Source organism: Ceratina calcarata, unplaced genomic scaffold, assembly GCF_001652005.2.
Source record: "Ceratina calcarata isolate Rehan_Ccalc_2016 unplaced genomic scaffold, ASM165200v1 scaffold39.2, whole genome shotgun sequence".
In the NCBI taxonomy this organism is placed as follows: Eukaryota; Metazoa; Arthropoda; class Insecta; order Hymenoptera; family Apidae; genus Ceratina; species Ceratina calcarata.
Window position 1 is genome coordinate 1,289,038 of NW_017162322.1, and position 17,520 is coordinate 1,306,557.

Below are 17,520 nucleotides of genomic sequence, written 5' to 3' on the forward strand. Positions count from 1 at the left end.
TCCTCATCGACCGATAGCACGCCCAGGCGGCGGCTCAACCCGTTAGCAGCCCTTAGGTCGCGGAAATCTTAAACGCCACTTCGTTTCTCTCGCGCTTGATTATTGTAGACTCTAAATTCACTAGTAAATGTTAATTAAACCAAGTACAATGAGCTTTTGAAAAAATGAGCTGGACCATAATATGTCCATTCATATAAATTTTACTCTTTTAGTCATTATTCAGAAATTTTCTGGTACTAAAAATATTTATGAATAAAGAGTTGCAAATCTTTTTATTGAATTTCCTCCAGCTTTGAATAGAAATATATTTTTTAGCACTGTGTTGTTAGATTAGGCCGATACTAGATAATACGATACCTATAATTCGCTTTAGAGTGTTTAATAATAATAGGTAGGGAAATTGTGAATTATAATCTGCTTTATATCGGTGTTCCTAGCATAAATTTATATCTAGTCACTTGTTGCTTTTACATTATAATCAGTACATTATTAACTATATTATTAGAGCATGCACATATTATTTCTGTGACTTTTAATTCATTTATGAATCATATTAAAATACCTATTGTATGTATCTCGTCACTGTGATCGTATAAACTAATAGCCCAACATTCAGTTACATAGTTGTTGGATAGCTTGCACCTCGCAGGATATCAAATATGAGGAGTCTATATAACTTGAGATTAGATAGGAGATCCAATTTTAAGTAGACAAATTGCAGTAAACTCCGGATTGGAGGTGCTTTCTCAGATATTACAGCAAACGTCGTGACTATTAAATAAATTATTTCTAGTCAATTGTTCCTAGTCATTTTGCTTTATTTTTATTTTCATTATTCATTGAATACAAAATATATTTCACTTTTAATCTCGTATCGCTGTTGCCATTTTTAAAACGTTGCGTAATTTCCAACTGGAACTTTCCTTCGAAATTTTCGCGCAGAAAGAGACGATACGCGTTTAGTGGATTACGTTCTACCCAGCGCATTTGTATCATAACGCATAGTATGCGTTTTGATTCCGCACGGAATACGTCTGGTGTTACATTGTTAAACAATGACAGAACTTCTGTAGAACGTTAATACATAATTAATGTTGAAACATATTTCGTTGGCTAAAGTAAGGAAATGTTCATTACATACGACCTGTTAGCTAATAGAAGCGTCTGTGCAAAAGCGTAATTAAAATTAAATGAGAAACTTAATATTTCTTTTCATCTAAACTCGTATTAAAAATTATCAAGTAGATCATGTTTAATAGTATAGCTAACATAATTATAGATATGTTACATGTATGTATATATACGTATATAGAGGTATATAACTGCTTAATAAAATTGTCTAGGCTGAATTGATCTGGAAAACAAAGATATACTATGTGATGTGATCCTAATATGTGGATTGTGTTGAAGGATAGAAGTAGACTAAAATATTAATAATTAAAGTACATACGAAGATATATATGTGTGTACAACATGCAGTATAAATACGATTATAAATTTTCTATATAATCTCTATATACTATATTCGTACCTGAATGCTAGCATCATATAATTTCATTTAGTTTTACATTAATTTTAATCGGTTTTCAGATTTTATTTAAAGTATCAGGGTTTTGGAATTAGGTAAACTATTAAGTAATTTCCAATTCTATTGTAAAGAATTCTTACAGCCTATATCGAGATTCGTAATGGTTACTTTAATAAAAAATCGTTTAGTAGATAGCATTCAAATGTACATACCAAAACTTTTAGAAATTGTCCTCCGTCCAAAATTTCGATAATAATGTGATTAATAATTGTTTAGCTTTAGGATAATAAAAGTGTAGATAAATGACATTTATCTATTTTTACTTTGTTCGTTGCACATAATTATTTTGAACGAAGGAGTCAATTGGAAATTACTTATAGTTCGGTTTAGTACCTGGATTATTCATTCCCAGGTCAGAAACTCTACACACGAATCAAAATCAGCTGTAAAATTTCATTATCGGTAGTTTTTAAGAAATTAAACATCAATGCGCGTATTGGAAATTGAATTAGGAGAATTAGACTGGGGTCAGACATACAGTCATTAGTCATATTTTAAGTGAACTGAACAAACGTTAGAGAGCATCGAAATTTAAGCTAATCCCTATTTTTAAACCCGTAACTCACTTCCTGTAGACAAACAGAACGGAAGTAACTTCGGAACGAGTAATGTTATCGATTCATTAAGCAAGGTACCAGCAAGGCAGATGCAGATTTTTGGATAACAAGCAACCAAGATTTAATTGAGCCATTTTTGCCTGTACAAATGAAATTTTCAGTTACCGGCTAACGAAATCTCTCTTGATGAGGACATGCGTGAATACAATCTTTTCTTTTTACATCAAACATCCTTGAAAAAAAATACATTTGAAATTCTATTTCTTTTCGTATGATATGCAAACTGACTTTTTTATTAAAGTCGGAAAGAAAATTATTTTAATTTTCTTTGTGACATGTAACTTTTACTCAGTAACTTTTATATGAATCAAGTAATTTGTTAAACACGGCCGACGAGCAAAGGTTTTCCCCGATTTCCCTGAACACACGCACATACATTTACACACTACAAAACATAAAGAGAATCGCATCGTTTAAAAGGAAATGTATTGACAATTATTAATTACTCATTTAATTAATATTTTAATATCGAACTTCAGTTACTGTTTCACGTACTGGAGAGAGAAATTTTTATTCACGAAGTGGTCACTGTATTAAATATATAACAATGATTAATATCTGGTAAATAGTCCCAAACATTTTACTCGACGTCGATTTTCTTTCTGTGTATTCGAACAGTAATACTACATAAAAGTGAAATTCAATTTTTCAGCTTAATATACATACTTTACGTGTTATGGAGCATATTAATTCCCGGTATAACGAAATCTCGTATCGAGATTTATTCATTTATATAATTGCATCTTTATCTACCCTTTAACTGATACCCCGTTGCAGAGCAATGCGTCGATTTTTAATTACGCATTTCCCACGATATATTCTCACTGTCGGTTAGAATAACGCCACGGTTATTGAGTTGCTCGTTACTTGTGCCATTAAACCATATCGAGGGAACTATGTCGTGAATCAATTAGTTAATTGGACGGTATTCGACAAGAACAGAACGAGTTTTATGTCAAAGAGAAGCGTCATTGAGTTTGCCTGGCTTATTGCCGTTTAATTACTAATAATTAATTGCATACTTATCTCTATTTCGGGTATATAGAAATTGACGATACATGACTCTCCATTAGTGCAAGATTTCGAATATACACGTATACATACATAGACACGAACACAATTTTTTCCCCCTTCCCCTTTTCTGCTTCGAGTACATTAGAGTACGCTATATACCCATATTTATATGTAATATTCATACATAGAATATGTTCGTTTCTAATGACACGAGCATAAGTGATTTTGCGATGGCCAGATTGTATTTTGGAAGGGAGAACCTTTCATCAATCTCAGCAAAATATAATGACGATTCTGGGTAAATAAGTATTTACACTATAATATTGATTGTTAACCAGCCTGAACAGATAATCAAGATATTGAATATATATGGAGCATGTACTTATTTTTGAAAAAAATATTGTATATTCCCGATCGTTTGAGATAATTGTTTGACCCACACAATATTTATCTGTACCACGTGTACATCACAACCGTTTAGCCCCAAATTGTAAATAACGTTTGACTTTTTCAACACGCTAATTTTATTTATAAAACAAATATGTATTACATGGTTATATACTTGGAAAGAGATTCAGTAGCTTGTGAAAAATATTATTCAACGCTGAAAAATGCGAGTCAAATTGAGATGAATACCCAGCATCGCATAACACATTTTATTTAAAAAAGAAATCATTCTACAGGTAATTGCATGCGCAAATGAATTTACGGCTACTCTAGTTTTTCCTAAGGTTTGTAATATTCACTGATAATTTCTCACGTTGAAATATGATTTACCTAAAGCTTCAAGCGAACATTGCAATTTTTATTCGAAAAATGAAATTCGACGCAAATTTTTAATCAAGTTCAATTCATTTATCAGACGTCCGTGTTACAAAGAATATGTATTACGAACAATTGCATTTGCCATGCACAATTTTTCATGTTTCATTCCCAGAGAACATTTATTGATACAATTACTTTCCATAGCAATGTATCGATTTTTCATTTCAATAATATAATTTGTTTCATACAATTTAACATTTGACATTTTTCAGAGAATTATCAGTAAACATTACAATCTCGAGAAATGCTAGAATAGCTGTAACATCATTTAAGCTGTGATTCGTTTTGTAGAATAAGTGTAATAAGAATAGGAAAAAAAGTATACGGTACAGAACGTATTAATTTGCAAATTATGGAGACATGAAGATGAATAGGATAGAGATTTCTATTTTCGGTTATTTTTATGCTTGATTCATGTTCAGTTGAGTAAAGATTTGACTAAAAATGCGAGTGAATTGGATAGACAAAATAGAAAAGAATGATCATTAGTAACAATGTCAGTTCAAATGAACGTAATTGAGAATCTAATAGTTCCTAATATAGTATAATTAATACAATTCTTCGTCAATTAATTTTGCATATTATGCTTTCCTCTTTAAATTCAATCCACTTGAATTACTTAACTCTCTCAATTATTCAAATGCAGTCAACACGTTTCATCACTCGCCTTTTTATTTGAATGTTTAAACTGCATTTAGGTCAGACAGCTTTTGGTTAACGGAGCATGAACAGACAAATTAAAATTGAGCAATCAGAGTTAGTTTCAATTTGATTGAATCCTATTTCCATGATCGACGCCGATGGGCTCGAGGTCGTGCAACTTGGTCCTCCAAAAATTGGCCAGTGTAAATGTTCTGATCGATTAACGTGAATCAGGCGTAAGTCGACGATTCACAAGGAATCGCGAGAGAGACGTGTTCTTAACACGATGCGATTAACTCGACCGGCTGTAGCGCAAAATAATTTGAATAATCATGACCAACGTACCCCAAAGTTTGCGCCTTGTTCCGCGTACCATAAACATGACACAGCAACAAAACGGAACCACCCCCGTTCGCTAGGAGATAATTAAGTGGGATCTCGTAGTCTGTATCCGAAGCGAGATTCGAGAACAATGTAATGAAAAAGAGAAAAAAGAAGATGATGATGATGATGAAGAAGAGTAGAGCAAAAGCAGACAAAAAGAAGGCAGAATTTAGTAGTCGAGCGGTGTAACAAAACGCTTTGGTCGGCGCTTTCGAGTCCACGGCGCGTTTGCATGTCACTCTCTTTCTCGTCTACCCTCTCGCTCCCTTCTCTGTACACTCGTCTCTCGATCTCCCCGTTTCTATTCTCCACGTACACATGTATTTACAGTGTGTCCCATTTCACTTGACCATCCCTACGTCGCTGCTATCGTAGAAAGGGTGTACGCATTAAAGCTGCGCGATTATTACTGTTTAGCCGATGAATGAAAAGGAGAACAAGCGGAAACGTGTCTTCAAACATACTATTTTGTCCTCGAGATTACCACACTTTTATAAATGAATTTTGAAATTCCAATTTTTATCTACATCTCTCAACTATTTTACCATCTAAATATTCCAATCTTTTTTAAACACTTTTACCTGTTTTGCATTTTGGGTATATCTCGCATCTCTTTGCACATTCAATCTCTTCATAAATGCATAAGTATCTCCAGTCTAGTTTCTCTACCTAATTATTCATACAGTCGAGACGCATTAACTCATTAAGCTCATTCTACCATAAGAGTTATTGTCAGTCAAGTTAAGTGAGACAATTCGCATAACAATTCTCCTCGTTCCGTTTTTTCCTTACATATTTCATCACCTCTCTGTGTACCTCGTTCCTCTTGTCTCTATCTATCTTTGCGCCCCTCTTCAAACCTATTTTTCTCTTGATTCGTAATACGCCGGGTTAATCACTATGTTCTGGTTCTGTGGTTCTGGTAGACAGTAACAATTATTATTGTGGACAAGTTTCAAGTAAGGAATGCACCTTTTGTTACAACATATGTTGGAATGTTGTTTGTTGTTTTTTGTCGTAAAGAAGCTTTTGTTACACCCCTCATTATACCCTCACCTGCATGAAGGATATCTTTGCGAACGTTGAAGCTTTCCTTTCTGAACGGTATACATATACTATATTATATTACATTATATAGTTTTCTTGCATCGTGGTTTATTCATTAATCCATACTGTGCGATCTCTCTTGATCTTGATCAGCCAGTCGATCGATCAGACCGTACAGATTGTCCGTTGCACTAACTTGAATCGAGATCTGAGTCGATGCTCCTCGAACTATCTGATGAAATTCAATTTTAACGCGACAAGATATACAGTACAAGTCCAATTACGTTTTATGAAATTCTTATTTCCTTTGAACAGAATCTAAAAACGATCGTTGAAATGCTTTTGGAAAACATGAAACACTCGTCTGATCATGATCTCTCGTCACACGAGCGACCGAGTTCCCTATTATTGAGATCGTTGAATGAATCTGCAAACATCTCCGAACATGCAGTTGAGGGTAGCCAAAAACGAGATCTTACGTTCTCTGTTCGTATATCTAAATTTAATACTTGAGACGTTCTTAGGAAGTTCGATGAATCTGTCTGGTTCAACAAGGACAAATCAATAACGAGTTATTGTAGAGAAACTGATCCTCGTACTTGAAGTAGAACACCCAACAGAAAATTAAGTGGTTAAGATGAATTAATGGCCATGATCGATTCTTGTTTTAATTTTGCTTGAATCCTACACGAGCGTGGAATGAGTAAAACGTGAGATCATCGTTTTACAAGAGAACTTCGGTAATTTGGAAATTCTGATATTCTTTGCCTTCCACTGATTCGCGATGGAATTCGGTACGCTTATGACAATTTTTATTACGCACTTTAAATTAATAATGACATAAAATCTGTGACATTATTTTATATTTGAATCATGCTGACGTTCCTTAATTTATGTTGGTAAGTCTACATCAACCATCATTTTACGATGTTTTAGTATATCATACTTATAAATGTACATAGTAGACATAGCAATTTTGTTTCTATTAAGAAGTCCCTTTACTCTGTGTTTGAGATTAAGATCCTTCAGCTTTCAGTTATTTATTAAATTTTCCCTGTTGAAAATTCAACGTAGATTAAAACCTCGTTGCCTGATATTTGTAGAAATTCCATCGTGGACCGGTATAGCTTTCGAAAAAAGATTGGAATTTTTTAATTATCGGTGATCTCCTTCCATCACCGGCCGGGATTGATTCACAGGATTTCCTAATTTTGCGGTTATAAAAGCGTAACTTTTACGTCTCGACTTGTACATAGCTCCGTACATAACGTCTCGATGTTTGATCCAGCGGTCCCGTTTCATTACGTACAGACATTGCAGTCCGCCACGAGGTGAGGTCACGTCATTTACATGTGCGTACAAACGGCTTTAATCGACACAAGTTTTGTAAAGCATTGTAAATTGTTGTTCTCCAACAGAAGCATATATGTGTATAAATGTTACAAGGAAATTCCGAAGTCTGTCGATACCGGATTCCGTTATGTATCAAACTTATCTCACGTGATTCACAATTTTATTATCGTCGTACTAATCATGCCAAATGGATCGGCGCAAAACAGGCTAAAATTTATAATAATTAGTATAGCAAGAAAGTCAAATGTAAGTTGCAGTACGAATACAAAATTAAAACACAATTTTGAAATCGCAAGGAGACAATTAGAACTTCTGTTTTGCGCTCGACATACTTTTGCACTTTACCAAATCCACGAGTCTGACCTCTTAACCGGGAAATACAACTTTCCACGTGCTTGCCTCGTAATATATATTTTTTCTACAAGACACACTTGATGATTGCTAAATTCACTGGTCTACAGAGAATGTAACGTCATGCTGCATTTGTATTTAATATTATATTTTATTGAGGGTAATTACAAGTATACGAAAGTAAGATTTAAATACATAATAGATGTATTGAAAATTGATTTTCGACATCCGTACGATAAGCGTAAAACGGGTTGTCAGTGCGACAGTTCGAGGATTATTCTCTTCAAACGACGTTCTCCGGTTGAATAGTTTCTCGGTTAACGGGTTAAGCGATCGCGTTTACAGTTACCGATCTGTAATTCTGCGAGTCCTCCACATTCCACGCATAACCCGCTCGAGATACGTTTCGAGCCTGTCTCTCGTGACAACCAGTGACGAGACCACCGACCGGATGGACCTCCACAGGCGTTCTGGCCTAAACGAAAAGCTCGCCTGGCCGGCCACCCCTACTCGCGTAAAATGATAAGAGATACGAATTGTACCGCGTTACGCTGTGTATCTGGGAAGTGATCTTTCTTTATTGTACGTATATAGATGAGAGTGTTGCACGCGAAAGCGGAGACCCGGCGCGGCATCGACGCGACAACAAAACGAGCAGCGGGTATTATTTGCGCTGGCGTATTGTGTACGAAGATATAATAAAGCACGAACTGTTGGAAACATGCACACGTCACCACCAACGTGATTTCTCTTCTCTCTGTCTGTCATATAGATATTACATGAACCACACACGCACACACGTACAACCCGATTGACTGCGGACTCCGATCTCTTTCTCGATTTTCGCACGTACACCTGACAACCTGTACGATTATTCTTGTTGTATTCCCCTGTGCATCTACCAACACCCGTGCGGTCGTCGCAGTTTACGGCAATCTTTGGAAATCGGGGTTGTACAAAGTATTAACATATTCGAGATCAATTATTACGATAATATTTCCAATGGGGTACCGATGGTTTTTAAATTTAAAATATTGTATAAAGTTGTAACAAGGACAGATAGTAAAATGACTTCTACTTTGTCCTTTTACTGAGATGTATTATTCATGCAGAAATTCTCCAATTCAGTACAGAATACCTCTGCCACTTTATTTAAAAGTAATTGAAAAATTTTTGTATTACCTAATTCTTGCATCAACGTTACAGTCTAAACTACAGAATCCACAAGTCGTCTATCTGGAAGTCTCGAATGTGTTGAGAAAAGAAAGTTAAAGTACCTTGCTTATAAATGTTCCATGTTAAATGAATAAAAACTGTTCGCTTTGTCCTGTAATTGACGTGATTGATGTATGATACACGTGCGAAGTTAGATTTAAGTTTTGCAAGTTACCTTCTGTCGTAAACTCGTTAACAATTGTCCCAATACACAACAATCCTTGGTAAAGTGTTCTTCACACACGTTATTTCAGTATGCGTGGATCAATTAGGTAAATTTTACGTATCTGTGTCTTTAGCCTATTTTCCTCGCGTCAGTATTATTATCTAGTTACTGTATATGTGTACAGCTTGTACCTTTGAGCAAAATCAACTCCGAGAGATGTACGTGTAGTAAAGCCATTGATAATGAAAATCGTTATCAGGCTGGAAATGAAAAATGCTCGGGACAGTGTGAGATTCATTTATGAATCCCCAGACTTTTAGCAGAACACTCCAGATTTTCCATTTCCACGTAAATAACAGTATCCGATGCGAACGTACGAGGTGCTCGAAGCTCGAATTTCTTGCCATGCACAGGGCAAGTTCTGTCGGTTTTGCTTGACGGTACGCGTCCCTTTCTTTGCATTTTCACTTGCGAGATGCAGGACCAGGGCTACACCGCTACGATAAACAGGTGATGCACCTTCTGGTCCGACGATAGCTCGAGCGGTAGAGAGAGACCGCAGTTCCAATGGAAATCGGGCAGAGAATTTCAACAGCGTCAGCAGCAGTCAGTCCACCAGACGAGTTGTCGATAGCGCAGTACCTGCTATACATACGTATATACGTGTCACTGTGTAGAAGTTTTCGTGTCTCTCCACTCCTCTCCCGGATTTTTCCAACTGTTTGTCTATCGTCCCCCGTTCCATTTCTCTTTAGCTTCCCCTTTCCAAGTAGAACATAGTTTCTTTTCTTTCTTCCCTTCCCGGATGCACGCACGACAACCATTCAATCATCATTTCCGTCGCACTACTATATTCCTCGAGTTGTTAAAAGATCCGCCGGGGCTATTCCATTCTTCGCAGTTACTTTGCGGGAACAGTGCGGCTTGAACTCACTTTTAATCGTTGTGGATCAGTTTCATAAATATCATAAGATTATTATTAAAAAATGGTATACGTGTTATTAAATATTCCATTGCTTTCTCATGAGGTCATATTTGATAGTTATACCTGAAAGGATCTTTTTTGATCAAAAACACTAAATGCAAACGGTACGTGAAATAAAGATTCCCCTGTGAAACTGATCCCTGAAACTTTTATTGTCTGTCTACCTTTACTCTCACGTGCATACATACACGAACCGTTAAATGTTCCCTCTTCTGTTTTATAGAAGTATGTACAGACCACGAACAGTAGTACATTGTTTCTGTTAGACGTATTTGTACAGTCTCGAAATCGTATACCTTGCGATTATCGTTTAACGCCGCATTGTGACTGTGAAAAGTTCTTGCGAAGACCGAAAATCGCGCCCGGCATGTACTTCCGAACTGGAGTAAAAAGAATCCGTCACGTTTGCTCGATCGTTTCTGACAAATTTTTATCATTTGCACGAATCAGGGTTCACTCCGTGCACTTTACGTACCCTTTTTTTATCATTGTATTGAAAAAAAAGAGAGAGAAACGTGTCGACGAAAATTCTCGACGAGCAGCAATCGATTCTCTGAAACGGCGTGATGCGACGGGAAGTGACGTGACGTCTTTGGTTCTCCAGCTCGCATCTCCTCGATCGTTTTCGTACGGTCGACTTTTCGCCCCGACTGTACGAGTGGTATTCGCGGCTGACACGGTATACGTAGAAAGTTCGCGAGGAGAGCTAGAAGGAGAGAAACCTGCATGTGTCACAGCAATGCGCGCCGTGAAATCTCGGAAGCGTTGACGCGCGCGCGACATCCCAACGTAGGTGCCACCTTTTTATTTCCTTTCTCTCTCTCTCTCTCTCTCTCTCTCTCTCTTTCTCTCTATCGGTTAAACTCTATTGCGAACGAAACGAAGGGAAAACTGACGAAAGAACAAATAGAGTTTCGATACATTCGACCGAGATCAAGTTTTGATGAACATGTTAATTAATCGATCTTCCTTTTTTCTGTTTCTTCAACGCTCTAGTTGTTCAGGATTAAGCCTCTACCAGTGTTAGTAAGTACCGCCACTTGATCTGGTGTGATTGGACTGCTGTAGTTAGAAGGCTATGCGTTTATCATTACATACTTACGTATACCCACATACATATTATTACTATTACATTTGAAACACACAACGCATATTGTGTACCGTGTGCGGTGTGAGTCTGAGTAAATACGTCCTGATTAACAATACTTAAACGCCGAGGCTAATGATCAGAAAAACGTGAAAATGCTCGTGCGTTCACCCCACTGGTCGGTGCTTCTGCCTTTGCTGTAATTGCTAGCGTGCCGTTTGACAACTAACTATGCGTGCATTTGTTTCGTTAACTGCGAATACCATGTGCAAGGACGGAGAAACAATCATTATTGGTTATTATCAAATTGATAAGTATTGGCCATTGGCAGCGGTACAAATGTTACGAAGTCTGAAATTTACCCAGACCCAAGCTGCACGATCATTCGATCACCATAATACCATACACCATCGCAAAAACGTAGGCTTCCTCATTACTCCATTTCTCTTTTCATTTCTTCGTTACTCTTTTTTTTTTAGTCCAGTACCTATGGAACGCGCATTACGTTCAAATAGAAATCTTTCCCCTCTGTCCCTCTCTATCTCTTTCACCTAGAGTACTTCAATTCACGTGAATCCTTTTTCTTTTTACTGCTAATGCAAGGAAACACTGTTATGGCGAGCCTCGTAGTCACTGGGAGGCGTAGATGATTGTGCGATCGTTCAACCACCACGATTAGATTTAGCTGTAGAGACTAGGCCTGTACGGATATGTTAGCCTCTCCTGATTCAAACTTTTACTATCACGCTTGATCCTCGTCCTGTTTTCAATACAGATCCTCTAATTTCATATCGAATGTCTTATTCGAGAGATTCAAGAAAGTCTTTTAATTTGGTTCTCAAATGTTCGGGTAATGGAGCACCACAAATATTCGCTTAACGCTTATTTTTCTATCTCTACTGCATATTTCTCAAAATTCTTTGAAGGAGGTAAGAAATAAAGTTCTAACTGTGGATCGTGTTTGTACAAGCATGATTATACTTTAATAGCTTTTATATTTCTCAATAACTATTGATGCTATTCAAACTCGAAATGATGAAAGCCATTTTTAACACACTTTTTATTAGAAATCCGTGCCCCAGATTACATGAAAAGACTTTCTCGCCGATTTTTCCTACCCGATTCAAAATATGTTTTTTCAATCCAAAAATCAAATTCAGAACAGCGCACATATTTGAGATACGTTTCTCATAATTAAATGCAAACCTGAAAACGAATTTCAGAAGGTGGTATGCGTGCAGGGCTGGCTCTCTGGCAAAACACATAATCTTTACTTTTTTTCACTCACTATATACCACGTCCCTTTGAAATCGCATTGTTGAACTGTCGTCGACCGAATTTTCAATTGCGAATGGTGTTCGCGCGCAATTCTATTGTCACACACTCAGCATTATTATTCTTACTCCTTCGTATGCCGTATTTCTTATTCGCACATTTGCGCTGACGTTTATAAGTATTCGGTTACGCAATTCAACGGAAAATTGTAGATTTACCACACTTCTCGTTTAAAAAGTACATTATTTATATTTCACAATTATGTTCATTTAGACGTTCAATTTTCTAAAACATTTTATACGAATTGTTTAATTAAAAGCACGGAGAAGAATGAAAATGAAATACCTCCTGACTTTGTCATACATATGTTCAACTTCACTCACCATGCGCTTCCGCCAAGTGCTATGGCTATGTGTTTGTACTCTGTCAAGTGTCCGAATACTCGTGAACGGTAGTGTACGTAGTGCCCGAATGCATATTCTGCATATCGCGCATCTTTTTAAGCGTGTATGTACGTGTGCGTATGCGACGTGTGTCAGTGTGCTGTGTACTACTGTGCAGCATCTAGTGCTTCAGCTTACTGTTAAAGATAAAAATATAGGAATGAACGTACGGAGGCAAAAGGAAATGAATCGCGTGCCCATGTATATGCATCGCTAGATGAACGATCGTTGCTCCTAATCTTGTAATAACGACGACATCGTGATGACAACGTTTCTTTATCCTGCAGACAAACGTAGGGACACAGAAACAGGGCGGGAATTAAGTTAAAAATAAATTCAAGTGAAACTTGATTAACATAAATTAAATCAATATTCGATTTATTACTCTTGCTCAATTTACATATTTTTTTTTTAATTTTAATGTTTTAAGCAGGAAATAGAAATATTGAATTTTTATCAAATGCATGGAACAATGTTGCCTCATTTTCACTCGCGAATCGAGTTATCAAAATCTGTACACAGCTCAATTGATTATGAGAATGGAATCCCTCCGCTGCTTTTGAGGAAGAATAAAACAATATTTATACGGGGAAATGAAACTAATTGCCCTTTCGTATAGCGTTTTCAATTTTTAAATGACGTGACAGATGATTCGTGCTGCGCATCGATCGCTGGTTGCAATCCGAGCTAAAGCACAAAATTTGATTGTACGTAAATCAGCCGTTTACGCTTGTTGGCTGTAACGAAATTAAACGAGACAGAGAAAGAGAAATGGAATGCGAACGTTCAAAGAACGGATGATACGCAGCAATAACTACTGGCGCGCTTGCGTTTGCCGCATATCTCCGCTTACGTTTCTCGCAGCTATTCGATATTTTAATTCACGTCCGATAGCTACTATAGCCTAGCCGACCGTAAGTAGCGATCGATATCCACCGTAGAACGAAACGGTTCGCGTTCCAGGCCAAAAAGTAAATTCTCCGGTTCTCCATTAAAACCCCTAAATCGGTGATCTGAGTGTGGAACTTACCAACCTTATTATGTATCTACACCTACACACCCGACCCCCTCGACATTTACAAATAGATATTAACCATCACGAGCCCAGTGTTCTGCACCTTTAACGTTCTCTCCGTTTCATGTTAGCCCGCGTCACAATATCGAGAACTCTTGATGTCATTTCACCGATTTCATATAGGATCACAGACTGACACAACAACCGATTGAAACCGTTCCGTTCGGAGAATTCCACTCGAATGAAACTAACGATCCGATCTCTGTCTCTGTGCACCGGCAGATATTCGTACGAGCGCAATTCGACTACGATCCGTTGGAGGACGAGCTGATACCCTGCGCCCAAGCCGGGATCGCGTTCAAAACCGGCGACATCCTACAGATCATCAGCAAGGACGATCATTACTGGTGGCAGGCGCAGAAGGACAACGCGGCCGGTTCCGCGGGCTTGATACCTTCGCCTGAACTTCAGGAGCGACGCATCGCTTACATGGCAATGGAGAAGAACAAACAAGAACAAGGTAAGAGTATCGTACCTCGTAAAATACCTACGTAGTTTTAATACACTTAAGGATATTAATATTAAATCATTCAGTAAATAAGCCAGGACTATTTGATACGATCTTATCAAAATAATTGTCGACTAAAATTTGTCCTCTACGAATTGTCTACAAAATGCAATACTGATAAAAAAAAGAAGATACTGAAAATAGAATACATGGTACTATGTAATATTTTATCATATGTAGAATGTACACTAACAATTGTTTATATCCCTTAGTGTTCTTATAGTTAATGCATATGTTTTTAATCTTCTCGTTTAACTAACACTGATTTATGTCAGGAGAGAATTAATTTCGTTAAGAGCGACCAAAGCAACATAGCTAAATGTAATTTATGGGTACAGCAGGAAGTGAATTGTACCGTTTTTTACCTGCAACGAACGAGTTCAGGTTAATTATAGGTTCCAGCAGATCGCATTCTGTCTGATATATACATAACGAGAAACGAAACGTCCGCCGCGCGATTTACCATCTCCGATCCATTATTATCAACCCTGGCCCGTCACATATATATGGTCCACCGTTTGATTTCCACTCCCTGTTCTCGCTATACTGCCATTAAACGAATGCGCTGGTGAACACGATGTCATGTGTGTGTTGTTAGATGTCCGCAGGTTTTTCAATGGAGCATGTAGTATCGTTCAATGTCAGTCATAGTCATGTTGATCGCGTAATATGGAAAACCTGCCAACTTCGTTATTTATTTTTCTGTTTTTTTCGCCTTCGTCGCGCGAATTAAACGATTCGATGAACGATCGTGCATGATCACAAAATAATTAAAATACGAATTTCAATTTAAAAAGCTGGGACTCGATTTTCCTCGACCTGGCAGGGAAATATGAATTTTTCATTCATTCTATTATTGAAAATAGGGAATACAGACATTCCCATTTATCTCATTGTACATAGCCATTGATTGTTGTACATAATTCATTTAATTCAATTATATAAACCGTAGATAACGTCGTAATTACTTTTTAGGAAATACATTAATAGGATCAGGTATAATTTCACGAATCATGTGCGTTTGGAGTTAAATTAAAATGAGTAACTCAATTAAGTTCATCCGTCTTCCTGATGGATTGACGAAACTAAATTTTTAAGAGACGCTTTTATTATATGGAAAACACCTCCAGTGTAAAGTATTAGCAGGGGTGCAAGGCACACGTGTGATTGATCGCATAACGAGATTTGTTAACGTGATTAGCACGGTATCCAGGAAGATAGATAGAAAATGATCTAGCTTCAGTAAATACAGATGTTGTTGTGTGTTGTGCGGGGCTAGATGCTGAAGGAGAAGGAGGATGTTCTTCTCACACCGAAGGCTGCGACGGTTCGACAGGTATGACTCTGCCTTCAGGTAGACTACGCGTAGAGTCACAGTAGAACCGTGTAGTCCGCATGTAATACGACAATGTACTCGTTCCGTGCTTTCAATACACGCATCAACTTGACAAAGCGTAAAGAGCAACACACTCGAGCAGATCAACTTTCAGGTGTAATATAAAAGGAAGGTGACGATAGATAAAATAAATGTGGGAAATACAAGTTTTATTGAAAAACGTAAACAAGTGATGATTTTCTTCTGTGCGTATCAAATCATACAGTGCATTCCATCGTCCAGAAATTATCCTCGAACATTCATTCCATTGAAGATTACGTGAATTTTGTATTTCAGTATTGCAAAGTCGTGTTAGGTGGAAAATTATAATAGCTGATGAAAGGAACGGATGTCACCATCCCTTCCTTTTATCAAATAAAACATTCTCGTCGAACAATTTTTCTAAATTATATCACAACAAATTACACAGGGTATTTTGTAAATATTAGACAGATTGATGATCCTTTCACCGTCTTTTGCCAGCCTGTAGTTAGAAGCACCTTACATCTGATCCGTAGATAAGGACTTGAAGTATTAATACGATCTAAGCTGTGCAATAGCAGAGCATTGCTATAACTAACTTGTTTATAATTGTTCCTCACTCAACATGTATGTATATATCTTCAAATTTAATTATCAAGTTATTTCCAATTGCGTATAACATATCGAGCGTTAAGAAGCAGTTTACCTCGTCAGCTCACTTCCCTTTACTGACTTGCTATGTACAGTAACGAGAAAGCTACTCCATAAAGTTTTTGAGAAAGCAATATAGTACTCTTCTGTTCTTTTTTTCTTTTCTAACTATTCTACTTTCAAGCGAGTTACTCCATGTAACGTAACACATAATACGCTTTCACACGGCGTGCTTCGATGCATGCTCTCGCTAAACGTTTCACGCACTTCACGCTTGATCGCACGACACCACTCGCAAGCACATCGTTCCAGCATCATTATGCTCAGGCATTGAACGTGAAATATCTGTGAAACGCCAATTTGAATATAATTCTACACCGTTTCGGAGAAAATCGGAAACTCGTTAAGTAACAAAATTTACTGAGAAACACGAGTACTGCAAATGTGTTAATTTCAAATTACATCATTAATCACGTATTTTCCTTTTTTATTTATTAGTATTTTCATATTATTATGTAAAATATGTTTAAATACTTTTTTTATACTTGATTTTCTGCACACCTTCCATTGAACTTCGCTTTGTCATTTTTTAACAGCTTCATTGTCTAAACAAAAAACAGAATTATTCTGAATAAATCAGTCAAATGATATGTACTTGGGTGTCGGGAGCCCTCTTAACGAGTTTGAACTGGCGAAATTATTGCAATCATTAAGTCGTTCACGCTTGCCATAATCATGCTCTGGTGGTGACACCGATTCTCGAGATTCTCACAGACACGAGTTACACATCCGACGTAATTACCTTCTGTCTTTTACATCTTGTGACCTGCTGGAACACCCGTCTCAATGGGAATCCCACACCCTCCTTTATGGTCATGGCTTTTATGTAAACTGGCTGGTTGAATGAGATCTCTTTACCATTAGAGAGAATACGCTT

General features: G+C 37.1%; 1 protein-coding gene across 4 annotated transcripts in view; it reads left to right on the forward strand.

Moving 5' to 3' along the window:
* LOC108626135 (peripheral plasma membrane protein CASK) overlaps window positions 1-17,520 on the forward strand; it is a 26,056-nt gene that overhangs the window by 2,122 nt on the left and 6,414 nt on the right. Inside the window, exons 1-4 of one of the 4 annotated variants that reach the window (XM_026814573.1) lie at window positions 7,587-10,976; window positions 11,184-11,213; window positions 14,290-14,527; window positions 15,855-15,911. In XM_026814573.1, the coding sequence (XP_026670374.1) occupies window positions 10,914-10,976; window positions 11,184-11,213; window positions 14,290-14,527; window positions 15,855-15,911 (388 nt within the window). In that variant the 5' untranslated portion in view covers window positions 7,587-10,913. Of the gene's footprint in view, window positions 1-7,586; window positions 10,977-11,183; window positions 11,214-14,289; window positions 14,528-15,854; window positions 15,912-17,520 lie in introns of those variants that run through there. The other 3 variants (XM_026814570.1, XM_026814572.1, XM_026814571.1) reach the window with 3 other exon arrangements.